Raw genomic sequence first — 11,229 nt, 5'->3', positions numbered from 1 at the left:
GTGCACATTGAATTAAAAAATATGTAAATACCACTTTTTCTTACATATAATACATTTTATTTTGCATAAATATGCTGCAGTGATCAAACATTTTTTAACATAGTTATGTATAACAGTTTAACTTGTATCATTTTAAGGGCTAAAATTGAATACAGTACTGTCTGAAAGTATTTTTCACTATTCATTTTCACAGCACATTGTAAATATTTATAAAGGCCAAGAGTGTTTTAACGGTTCTTTTGACCGATCTTTATTGGTCGAAATTCTAAATTTAGATTCAGAAGTATCGTAAAAGCGCAGCGGAACCAAATGCTCTCGCGGCTGTTTCTAGAGGGGTGGCTTTTGTTGACACACACTACGCGCTGCACGAATGGAACGATATTAGCTTTAAAACCTTGGCTTATGAATGGAAACTGGTTGCAAAGATTTCCGAGTTCTGATTTGTAGTCGGTATCTGTCATTATAACACAGGGACAGTTTCCTAAAATATTTTTTTACGTTTGTGCTGAGTTAAAGCTAAGTAGTTCCTAACTACTGATCGGTTTCGGGCTGGTCAACATACAGTATCATTGGCCTTTTAGCTACTAGCAGCTAGTCACCCCTTCACCTAGAAAAGGCCAAAAAGAAACCAAAAAATGTTGGAATCTATAGTTGACCTACCGGTGGAGAAGCAGATATTTTATGCTGTTTTGGGATTTTCCTGGACAGTGTATCTGTGGGAGGCATACCTTTCTTATAGACAGGTGAGTAAAACATGTCAGCTAACAGACACCATCAAGAAGTTTCTACCGAGGTGGTGTCTAATTCAAACTAAATGAGACATAAGTGAATGTTTTTGTTTCCTCTGGAAAACCGAACAGCAGTAGCAATTTGATTTCCTAAAAAAGTGTCCAAAAGCTAGTCATTTTTATAATCAAATATTTGGGGAACACTCCCTTATCCAGCGTGCTAATGCGATAACAGAAAAAGAACGAAATAATTTTTTATAATGTTTTTGTAGGGTCCAACAGAACGATTGCTGATGTCTTTATGCTCCACAGAGAAAGATATACAGAACAACAACACATGTGCCTCCAGAACTGGGGAAGATAATTGATTCTGAAACATTTCAAAAGTCACGTCTTTATCAGCTTGACAAGAGCAACTTTGGCTTTTGGTCAGGGCTGTATTCCGAGACTGAAGGGACGGTAAGTTAATAAAATGTCTATATATATATATATATATTCAATAGGCTTGTAAATTGATAATGCCATAATTCAAAACTTTTTAGTTGATCCTGATCCTGGGTGGAATTCCATTTCTCTGGAACATTGCTGGTTCTGTCACGGCCCGCTTTGGTTTGGGTTCGGAGTATGAGATCACCCAGTCACTGGTTTTTCTGACGCTCGCCACTCTATTCAGTGCCGTGACGGGACTCCCCTGGAGTTTGTACAATACATTTGTCATCGAGGAGAAGCATGGCTTTAACCAGCAGGTACACTGGTGACTGCAACCGACCAACAATTGCACTAATTATTAGAACACACTTTTGTAAGTTTATTTACATGTTGTCTTATATTCTGCTCAGACAATAGGGTTCTTCCTGAAAGATGCAGTAAAGAAATTTATGGTGACCCAGTGTATCCTGCTACCTGTCACCTCGCTGCTCCTGTACATCATCAAGATTGGTGGAGACTACTTCTTCATCTACGCCTGGCTGTTTACTCTGGCTGTTACTCTGGTTCGTGCTTTGTGCACAAACAGGAAAAACATGTTGCAGAAATTGTTTCAATGTGCTAACAGCTCATGAAATTGCTGTTCTCTAATGTGCTCAGGTTCTTGTGACAATCTATGCTGACTACATCGCTCCCCTGTTTGACAAGTTCACGCCTTTGCCAGAAGGAGAGCTAAAGACTGACATCGAGGCTCTGGCGAAGAGTATAAGCTTCCCCCTCACTAAGGTTTATGTTGTTGAAGGTAACGCAATACATAGTTATGATATTCAACTCTATATCTAACCATCAATTTAGACTGTAATTGATTATACATTTTTAATTACACTTGGAGTATTTGTGCAGGTCTTCACACAGGTCTTTGTTTTTTATTTCCAGGATCCAAGCGTTCATCTCATAGCAATGCCTATTTTTACGGCTTTTTCAAGAACAAACGCATTGTGCTGTTTGACACTCTTCTTGAAGACTACTCGCCTCTCAACAAGTCTGGAGAGCCTCAGACTGAGCAACCAGAGAGTGACGAGTCATCCGCTGAATCAAAAGCCAAGCCAAAGGTAATCTACTGAGAGAAGTTCTTGCTTGGTCTTAAATCAACAACATGGCTCCAAAATCTTAAATTAGTGTTATTTTATTGTGGCTGAAATTTTGGCTGGTGCTAAATAGGGCTTCCAACAGTAAGACCTGTTTACAGTAACTCTTTTAACGATGTTTTTATGTGTAGTATAGTATTATTGACCTCAATCTTATTTGCAGAACAAGAAACAAGGATGCAACAACCCAGAGATCCTGGCAGTGCTGGGTCATGAGCTTGGTCACTGGAAGCTTGGTCATACTGTCAAGAATATTGTTATCAGTCAGGTGAAATTCTTTTATATTTTATTACAATAGCAAATGTTTTTTTATGTACATGTGCAGAAATAATCTTATTTCTTTCTTTCTGCAGATGAATTCCTTCCTGTGCTTCTCATTGTTTGCCGTTTTAATCGGACGGAAGGAGCTGTTTGTGGCTTTTGACTTCAATGACAGCCAGCCCACATTGATAGGTTTGATGATCATCTTCCAGTTCATCTTCTCTCCATACAATGAGGTAATTTTGAGAGCGAGAGATGTTGCTTTAGGTGTTTTTGTGTCTGCAACCTTGATTTTTCTCATCATTCTTATTTAATTTTTGCAGCTCTTGTCTTTCTGTTTGACGGTCCTGAGCCGCAGGTTTGAGTTCCAGGCAGATGCCTTTGCCCGGAGTATGGGCAAAGCTTCTGAGCTCTACTCAGCCCTCATCAAGCTCAATAAGGACAACCTAGGTTTCCCTGTGGCTGATTGGTTGTTTTCAATGTGGCACTATTCCCACCCTCCCCTGCTGGAGCGCCTGAGAGCACTGGGCAATGTCAAGCAGGACTGACGGGGCTGGAAGGGGAAGCAGCGACTGCTGCCTCCTCCAAAGGGCCTCCGCAGACCTCTTCTAGCCCTATGAAGCATCCTACTTTTCCCCCCACCAAACCCCTATATTGTTTTATCCATTTTTTTAGCTCTTTCTCTTGCCATACTTTCTCTTGTGTTCCCATTTAAACCTTTGTTTTTAAATCAAAATTTAAACATTTCAGGATGAGCCAGCCTTAAAACCCTGAAGCGAAGTCTCTGCCCTTTCTCACTAAGGTCCTCAAATGCTGTCTCTGAGATCAAACCTTGTGGGCAATGTGTGCTGAGCAAAAACTACTGTCGGAGCACAATTCACACTTTTGTGCAGTTATTTATGCATAATGAGAAAATATCTGATTCCAAAACAAAGATGTAAAGACTGTCTGACGTCTAATGGCTGATGGTATGAGTGATTTTTTTTTTTTTTCTCTCAGTTATACCTATAATCTTGGGTTTTGTTGATATGATAGAATCCATGAACAAGTTGAACATGCGCTCCTAACACTGGTTGTTGCAGGTACACAGGCTAAAGTGTTTGATTTGTCTCTCGGGTGAAACTTTTCTTTGTGAGAAAACATTCCAGGGAAAGCTCAAGAGAAAAACACAATTGATCGTTCACTCAAATTCTTCATTTCTCAAAAAGGGACTGTATGAATGTCACCAAAATAAAGCAAGGACCTCTCCTTTTAGTTATTCTTTTTTTAAATAAATGGACTTAAAATGAGCAGCACGTAGTGTTTCAGTTTAGGCTAAATGTTTGTTTTCTTAAGTCCATTGAGGGAGATTTTATTTTACTTTTTGTAAAATGCTTGCGTTATGTTTCCTACTATACCTGTACATATGTAATTTGGTCTGCACAGTAACAGTGTACGTATGTGAATTTTGAAAAGCCGGTTAAATGTGTTTTGAAATTTTAAGTTCACACCGTGTATCTTAGTTTCTTCTCTTGGTTCATTTTAGAGTAAACCTGGCATGCAAGTACTTGTTAGGTTTGGAGACCTCAAACGCCAGCATTTGGTTTGTTCAGAGAGGGACCTGTATGCTTTTCTTTGCTCTGTTCAATAAATTCCTTGTAGGCGATATTTGTGGTTGATGATTTTCACAAGGTTTGAAAGGTAAGTTTGTGCTTTTTCTGCATGTTTGAGTTGTTTTACATGTGGCAGCCTATAGAGCTACTAGTAAGATTTTTACCAGCATTTTCTTTGTTAAATCTATTATAGCCTTTAAATTATTTCATATCGGTTCTTTTTTGCACATTATCACAGTGGAACTTGTTAAAAATGTTGCCTTTTCCTGCTTTTTAAAATTGCCTTAAACCTGTACATATGTAGTTTCCTGACATGATCCCTGAATTCTGTTTTAAGATCCATTCAGCCTCTAAACTCTTGACGTAATTTGATTTATAAATATATAGGTAGAAAACCAGACAGTAAATTGTTAATAGGGATAATGTAGAATATGTGATTTGCTATAAAAAAAAGGGGCGTATAAACTTTCAAAATAAAGATGATTTTAAAGAAAAAATATATATGTTAGTGTTACATATTTGCTAAATCTAAATCTTTTTAAAAAACAAAAACAAACTACTTGTACAAGGAATGCAATTGAAATTACCGCCTGACAAGTCAATCAGGACACGAATCTGAGAGACTTGGACACATGATCTTCCAAAGATCATAAGCTAACCTGTTTATATTGTATAACCGTATTTTACTGCTGCTTTCCGCTATACTGCACTATTGCTAGTCATTAACAAACTACAGCCAACTAATTGCATGTGCGCACTTTTTGCTCGATTTACTTAGTTCTCCTCCCAACCAATCAAATAGTCCATTATCCTCAGTTGGTATGAGGATTTTGTTTTATTTTTTCAAGTGTAGGTTTCTGTTTATGCCGTATTTTGGAGAAATAGATTTGATGCTACTCCGGAACGTGCGGTCAGCTGATCACGCAGACGTCAGAAAACGTGCAGTGTCACGCTGCTTTCAGACCATACCATTGTGTTGTCAGGCGGAATAATTGGTTTTCGCATCACAATAACTTTAATCATGTTCAACATACTACAAAACAATAAATGCTGTAGATCAGCACTTTGCTGATGACAACGCTGCGTGTGTGCTCGCTTTCTCATTGGTTGACCCCGTGAGGATGATAATGGCGCCGTCCTGTGGCGTGTTTTTGTGGACAAGGACATGATCGCAGTTGCCCAACTGTGGTGCCAGTAAAACATGGCGAGGTTTTTGAGGCCTAACATTAGGAGCTTTGTCTCTTCTCAGCTGAGAATGTCATCAGACCAGGTAAGCGCATTCAGAAAAGGCCGATATGATGCTGTTTCTGATTGTTTTCTAAATAATTACCGCAAATCTAACGTTCTTTGCATGAAAGAGCGTTTGACAGTTGGCTGTTGACGTGATTGTATGTTGTAGTCATGCTGTTCCTGGACTGTAAGCATAAAGTTTCGTCTAATTATGAGATGTTTGCATGTTAAATTTGTATTTAATATGTGGTTATTGGATCATTTTACCACCAACAGTTTCAAGTACCAAAGCAAGCTGTTGGTCTGAGTGAAATGAAACCATGACCTTCACAATGGAGGGTGGGGGAGTTATGGTCAATTGGGTCGTTTACATACAAAAGGTTTCAATTATCACTACATAATGCATTTGTCTTTTAACTCTTCTTTATTAACGGTAGCTGGGGGAGCTGGGGAAAGGTGCTGGAAAAGGTGGCGGTGGAGGAGGGTCCATCAGAGAGGCAGGTGGAGCCATGGGGAAGAAGCAGGCCGCAGAGGAGGAGATGTACTTCAGGTAAGCCAGTGTTTCTTTTACAGCAAACAAATGTGCACTGTCATGTCATGACCTCGACCTGTTTATTTCCACCTTAGACGCAAAGAGCAGGAGCAGCTGGCTGCATTGAAGCAGCATCACCAGGAAGAAATTGACCACCACAAAAAGGAGATCGAACGCTTGCAGCGTGAAATCGACCGCCACAAGGGAAAGATCAGAAAGCTGAAGCACGATGACTGAGTGAAACAAACCTTCCCAAATGATGACACTCAACCTATCAGTCCAGCCACATGGTTTTCTGTGATTATTCCACGCCTTCTGTAACCAGGCCAGACAAGAATGTGTGGGGGAGTGTTCTGTAAATGCTTGAAATGATTATAGATGGTCATAACGTTTGTTTCCATGACATGCTCTGACACACAAGTTGTTTATTTTTTTTTAAACATTTTTGTTGTGGCTCAGCCTATACAGTATGTATCAAATGAAAAAAAATCTAATATAATCCATGATATGGTTGCACCATTTTATCTTGGGTGATTAAAAATACATTTGTATTGCAAGTTTACTTGAAAGTCATTAGGTGTTTCCTTACTTTTTTCTTCATTTTTTTCTACATTTTCTTACATGTGAACAGAAATGCAAACTGACAGTACACATTTTTAATTATTGCATGAACAATATACAACCACAGGTTGTACACCACGCCATGCCACTGCTTGTTTGGAATTTGAGGAATTAAAAAATACAAGCAACCGTGATCCTGATATAGCCAGTTTACTCCACTATCACGTCAGTGTAGAGATGAACTGAGATTTGTTACATGACATGGGTTACATAATCATAGGTAAACTAGTTAAAAAGCCATTTACGGCAATTCTATTTTACTTACCTGCACGTAGAAGTCTATTCTAAATCAAATGAAGAATTAAGATAATGCTGAATTGTTAAATGGGACTGTAATCTTCCACCCACCAGATGGCGATAATTCTGTCTTGAACCACTTCTACAACACGACAAAATGTCGTCACTTCCGGATACCCCTGCCTTTTACCACGAGCAGCCCCGTGCATCTTTCTTTTTGCGCATCATGGCGGACCGGTTCAATAAGGTGGGCAATCGTTCGAAAGAATTTTCAATCTCTTCGGTGTTTTGGTTGAAGTCAGGCCTTGTATTTACCCTTAATCTGCATGTCAAAGCCACAGAACATGTATTTATAGTCCTTGCGTTGGTCTGCGTTCCTTGAGGATTTTATATTGTTTCGTGTTTTAGACAGCCAGCGCGGCTTGAGGAGACGTGCCTTCATCATGGCAGCTTCCTTAACAAGCAATGCTGTTAGCTTGCTAACTGCCTTTGCTCTCCATATTACATTAATGCGGAACTAATAACTAATCCTCTGCCAATTATAACGTATTGTCTTCGCGCCTTTTCATTTGACACTAAATACCTACATTGTGTTAAAAGGGCATTACGATGGGATGTCATTGCTAACGTAGCATGTCCATGCGTGGATGATAGCGGACTTGTGGGTAAAGTGCGCTTGATATTTTAGTATTCTTACTTGGCTGCAGGTACGCTGGTCAAATATATCAATGCTACTTTTACAGGGGAAACACCGAGGCTTTATTTAACAATGTAATAACGCATCTGTCGCATGTACAGGTTCTGGTGCTGGATGGCAGGGGCCATCTACTCGGCCGGCTCTCTGCCATTGTGGCTAAACAGCTTTTGCTGGGTAAGTGCTGTTATCGAAGGCTCTAGACTACATGTTGTGTTGTCAAATGACCATTGAACGCTGAATTTCACAGTGAATTGGGTGATCGCTGCAGGTCTGTCAGTGATGATATGTTTGTTTTTTTGCTTGAGTTTAGCGACCATGAGAAAACTCACATGCACTACCATCTGAGACGGATGATCATCTGTAGTTTAGGTTATGCATTTGCCTCTTGTCACAAGCGTGTAACGCATTAGTATTTTTTATTTTATTTTTTGCAGGACACAAAGTGGTGGTGGTGAGATGTGAAGGCATCAACATCTCAGGCAACTTCTACCGCAACAAGCGTAAGTAGTGTAAACCTCTAAACTGTGGTAATTTATTAATATGCATGTCTGTGATGTGCTTAACCAATATAATTCGAGTTTCATTGACAATGAGACAACCTCACATGCACTACCATCTGAGACATCAGTGCGACACATTGAAATCACAGTGGAGCATTTGGCATATTCTAAAGATGCCTTGTCTGTTGTTCAGTGAAGTACCTGGCTTTCCTGCGTAAGAGGATGAATACCAACCCCTCTCGAGGGCCGTACCACTTCAGAGCCCCCAGCAGGATCTTCTGGAGGACTGTCAGGGGTAAGGACATGGCTATACAGTTTCTATATTTGTGGCATTGTAATACAATTGGAATTGTGACAAAAAGAGGTAGTTATTGGCACTTTGCTCAAATAAAAGTAGGGGTTAAAGTGCAATTTACAGAGCAGTGGTAAATGCTTATCAGAAATATATATGTCCCATAATACCAAATCAGAGCCAGCACGTTGTTCCTGTTCTTACTGTGATGAGCGCTTTATCTCAAAGCTGATCCTCTGTGATGAGACGCAAGATACGGATCTGATTACTGAGTTCAGCAGGAACAAGCGCGCGTGCTTGGACAACCTGATGCTTTTAAAGGTCACAGGTATTAAACCTGGGTGTTTTTCTCTGACCAGGCATGCTCCCCCACAAAACCAAGAGAGGCCAGGCTGCTCTGGAGAGACTGAAGGTGTTCGACGGTATCCCTCCACCCTATGACAAGGTGATGAAAGTTGACCTATCTGATCTATAGTTTTGACTGTCTTTGCTTGTATGTGGTGGTTGCTGTTCATCTCAGTCTGACCTTTGAGTTTGGGTCCACAGAGGAAGCGCATGGTGGTTCCAGCTGCTCTTAAGATTGTGCGTCTGAAGCCCTCTCGCAAGGTGAGCTTTAAACCACTATTCTGTTCCAATTCGATTCAACTTGACAATGAAGATCAATGTAACCCTTAACTGATCATCTATTGATGAGTCCTACTTTTCGGATCTGATTGCTGAGTCGAGTTGCACCTCCAATTTGAGAACTCGTTACTGAATTCTCTTCTGGATCAAAGGCTGGATGTGGTTCAGATTGCCAGATCAACACTGACATGTTGTTCTCCCTCCTCGCGTCAGTTTGCTGTCCTTGGGCGTCTGGCACATGAAGTTGGCTGGAAGTACCAGGCTATCACAGCCACCCTGGAGGAGAAGAGAAAAGAGAAGGCCAAGCTCCGCTATGCCAAGAAAAAGACGGTCAGAAAACTGACCAAGCTGGCTGAGAAGAACGTCGAGGCAAAGATTGCAAAGTACACAGACGTTCTGAAACAATATGGAATCCTCGTCTGAGCTGGTTGTTTCTGGCTAATAAAGTTAAATAAATGTTTATAGAAAGTGTTGGCTTTTTAATTCATGTAAAGGAAAATGACTTCTGGACCAATAAGGGTGAACTTCTGTAGTTAGGAGGGTCCTCCGCTCCAGAAACATAAAGGTTGGGCTGATATAAGGAAAATTATGCTCTCGGTTTCCTACACACCCCTTAAAAGTTTCATCCTAATCTAACCTTGGAGGTTTCTGTAGAAACGCACAGCAGCACCGAACCGTCATGCCGGCAGGTGGCGCTGCAGGGCCTTCAAGAGCGACTATTTCCACTTTAGGACGTTTAATGACTACTGTGTCTTTGGGAAAAGAATGAAAACACGTGTAAAACTGCACAAGCGGCATTTGGTGGGACGAATTTTGTGTGAAGTAGGAAAAAATCCGGATTATCAGCAGATGAGCTCATTATAGGATCATCACAGAAGCGGCGCTGCATCAAACTGGGTTTGACTCCTGGATTCTGACACCAAGCAGCTACTGAAGAACAGCAAAACAAAATATCTCTGGTTTCTGTCTGTGAATATGCTTCTTCCACCTTCCTGTTCCACCCTAAGAGGATTATTTACGCACATGTGGGCTTTATGGTGTTTCAGATTTAGATAAACTAACCACGTCTGAAATATATTCTCCAGATGAAAGCAGGATGCACTATAAAGAATCTCCATCCCTGTATTCTATGATTATGTCTGTCTATATGAGGACACAGTAAAGTGCACATGCCTATTTAATTGCACGCTCACGGAACACTGCCTCCCCCCAATCTGACACCTGTCCACCTGCGTTAAGGTGGACAAGAATTCAACAGCAAGCTGCTCCTGTCACAGGAAACAGTTTCATGGCAAATGTTGGCCACTGCACCCAGAATTGGAAGGCAAATAAGATATAATCTCTTAAAACCATCAGGGGCTAGAACCAAAAATATAGTTTAAATGGACTAAAAGCCATTTTGGAATTGGGGGGGGGGACACATCTGTTGAGGGTTTCAGAGATACACCAGGCTGACTGATGTGGCTTTGAATGGTTTAGTAAAGCTTGTTTGTTATTTCTTTCCTTTTGCAGAAAGCTGAAAAATGCCTGACAGCTGATACACTTGAGCCATGACAGACTGCATTTAGCCAGAGTTTCTGATATTAGCAGCTACGTCTCGTTCTTCATGTCGAAATGATTGTGAACGTTACCCATTAACGGGTTTTTATAATGAACTGAAAGATAAAGCAGTGTCAAGCTCTATTGGTGTGGCACAATTCTTCGCGTGTGTCATCAAGACACAGCTAAATGAGTGCTTTGAAACGGAATTAACAATAGGAATTAATTAGCTCTGATGTCACACTTGACGAACAACGCTGAAAAGAAAACTGACAACACGACCTGTTTTTAGTGTTACACTGGAGCCAAAGACGGGTTTATATCAGCCACATATTAATAAAAGCATTCACACAAAGTCTCTTTATTTAAGAAATCGATGTGAATGACTTCTGTCTGGAGGCTTTCCCCCCTTTCACCGTGGTAACCCCAGTGTGTGCGAGTGGCTCTCCTGCACCAAAGTTGTGAGGATTCCAATGACTTTCATGGTAATTGCTATTTAGACCGCGGGTACACTGTGCATTTAGATCACCCAGCGTGTGAGTAATGGGAATAGCTTTCCTGTTCGAGTGATCATTTCTTATGCTTTATAAGTCATTGTTTAACCAAATACAGCAGCAATTTACCCCCACTGTTAATAGAGGGAACTGCTCCTTGAATAGTTTATTTGCTTATTCATTTTCAACTCTTGCAGCAAAATTTAACATTCAAGATTAGAAAACGCTGATGGGAAAATGATTTGGAAAAGCAGGTGGGAGGACCCGGATGACCCCGCTGACCTGTGCCCTTTGACCCCGAACTGACA

At 40.6% G+C, this 11,229-nt stretch overlaps 3 protein-coding genes and 2 non-coding genes across 5 annotated transcripts; all 5 read left to right on the top strand.

Moving 5' to 3' along the window:
* The first annotated feature begins 332 nt into the window (after positions 1 to 332).
* On the top strand, positions 333 to 4,208 carry zmpste24 (zinc metallopeptidase, STE24 homolog). The gene is made up of 9 exons (XM_057011908.1): positions 333 to 743; positions 1,041 to 1,187; positions 1,271 to 1,474; positions 1,568 to 1,720; positions 1,815 to 1,956; positions 2,091 to 2,266; positions 2,466 to 2,570; positions 2,656 to 2,799; positions 2,887 to 4,208. The coding sequence occupies exons 1-9, from the start codon at positions 636 to 638 to the stop codon at positions 3,109 to 3,111; spliced, it is 1,404 nt and encodes a 467-aa protein (XP_056867888.1). The 5' UTR covers positions 333 to 635; the 3' UTR covers positions 3,112 to 4,208.
* A 1,058-nt stretch (positions 4,209 to 5,266) lies between these two features.
* On the top strand, positions 5,267 to 6,479 carry atp5if1b (ATP synthase inhibitory factor subunit 1b). The gene is made up of 3 exons (XM_057011937.1): positions 5,267 to 5,425; positions 5,823 to 5,935; positions 6,013 to 6,479. The coding sequence occupies exons 1-3, from the start codon at positions 5,357 to 5,359 to the stop codon at positions 6,152 to 6,154; spliced, it is 324 nt and encodes a 107-aa protein (XP_056867917.1). The 5' UTR covers positions 5,267 to 5,356; the 3' UTR covers positions 6,155 to 6,479.
* Positions 6,480 to 6,917: 438 nt separating this feature from the next.
* rpl13a (ribosomal protein L13a) lies at positions 6,918 to 9,356 on the top strand. The gene is made up of 7 exons (XM_057011928.1): positions 6,918 to 7,022; positions 7,574 to 7,646; positions 7,907 to 7,972; positions 8,166 to 8,267; positions 8,624 to 8,709; positions 8,811 to 8,870; positions 9,102 to 9,356. Exons 1-7 carry the CDS (start codon positions 6,933 to 6,935, stop codon positions 9,309 to 9,311), a joined length of 687 nt encoding a protein of 228 aa, XP_056867908.1. The 5' UTR covers positions 6,918 to 6,932; the 3' UTR covers positions 9,312 to 9,356.
* On the top strand, positions 7,742 to 7,823 carry LOC130513366 (small nucleolar RNA Z195/SNORD33/SNORD32 family). The gene has a single exon (XR_008946710.1). It is a non-coding gene; the product is annotated as a small nucleolar RNA Z195/SNORD33/SNORD32 family (small nucleolar RNA).
* On the top strand, positions 8,016 to 8,098 carry LOC130513369 (small nucleolar RNA Z195/SNORD33/SNORD32 family). Its single transcript, XR_008946712.1, has one exon. It is a non-coding gene; the product is annotated as a small nucleolar RNA Z195/SNORD33/SNORD32 family (small nucleolar RNA).
* Positions 9,357 to 11,229: the final 1,873 nt, after the last annotated feature.

The sequence above is a fragment of the Takifugu flavidus genome, chromosome 16 (assembly GCF_003711565.1).
Source record: "Takifugu flavidus isolate HTHZ2018 chromosome 16, ASM371156v2, whole genome shotgun sequence".
Lineage (NCBI taxonomy): Eukaryota > Metazoa > Chordata > Actinopteri > Tetraodontiformes > Tetraodontidae > Takifugu > Takifugu flavidus.
This window is presented reverse-complemented; position numbering and strand designations above follow the sequence as displayed.

Bases quoted from the DNA above. Each gene is read 5' to 3' on its own strand.
- zmpste24 (XM_057011908.1), top strand. From the start codon at position 636: ATGTTGGAATCTATAGTTGACCTACCGGTGGAGAAGCAGATATTTTAT. The intron at 1,957-2,090 runs GTAACGCAATAC...TTTTATTTCCAG, and splicing joins TAAGGTTTATGTTGTTGAAG to GATCCAAGCGTTCATCTCAT. The intron at 2,571-2,655 runs GTGAAATTCTTT...TTCTTTCTGCAG, and splicing joins AGAATATTGTTATCAGTCAG to ATGAATTCCTTCCTGTGCTT.
- atp5if1b (XM_057011937.1), top strand. From the start codon at position 5,357: ATGGCGAGGTTTTTGAGGCCTAACATTAGGAGCTTTGTCTCTTCTCAG. The intron at 5,426-5,822 runs GTAAGCGCATTC...TATTAACGGTAG, and splicing joins TGAGAATGTCATCAGACCAG to CTGGGGGAGCTGGGGAAAGG. The intron at 5,936-6,012 runs GTAAGCCAGTGT...TTTCCACCTTAG, and splicing joins GAGGAGGAGATGTACTTCAG to ACGCAAAGAGCAGGAGCAGC.
- rpl13a (XM_057011928.1), top strand. From the start codon at position 6,933: ATGTCGTCACTTCCGGATACCCCTGCCTTTTACCACGAGCAGCCCCGT. The intron at 7,647-7,906 runs GTAAGTGCTGTT...TATTTTTTGCAG, and splicing joins GGCTAAACAGCTTTTGCTGG to GACACAAAGTGGTGGTGGTG. The intron at 8,710-8,810 runs GTGATGAAAGTT...TTGGGTCCACAG, and splicing joins TCCCTCCACCCTATGACAAG to AGGAAGCGCATGGTGGTTCC.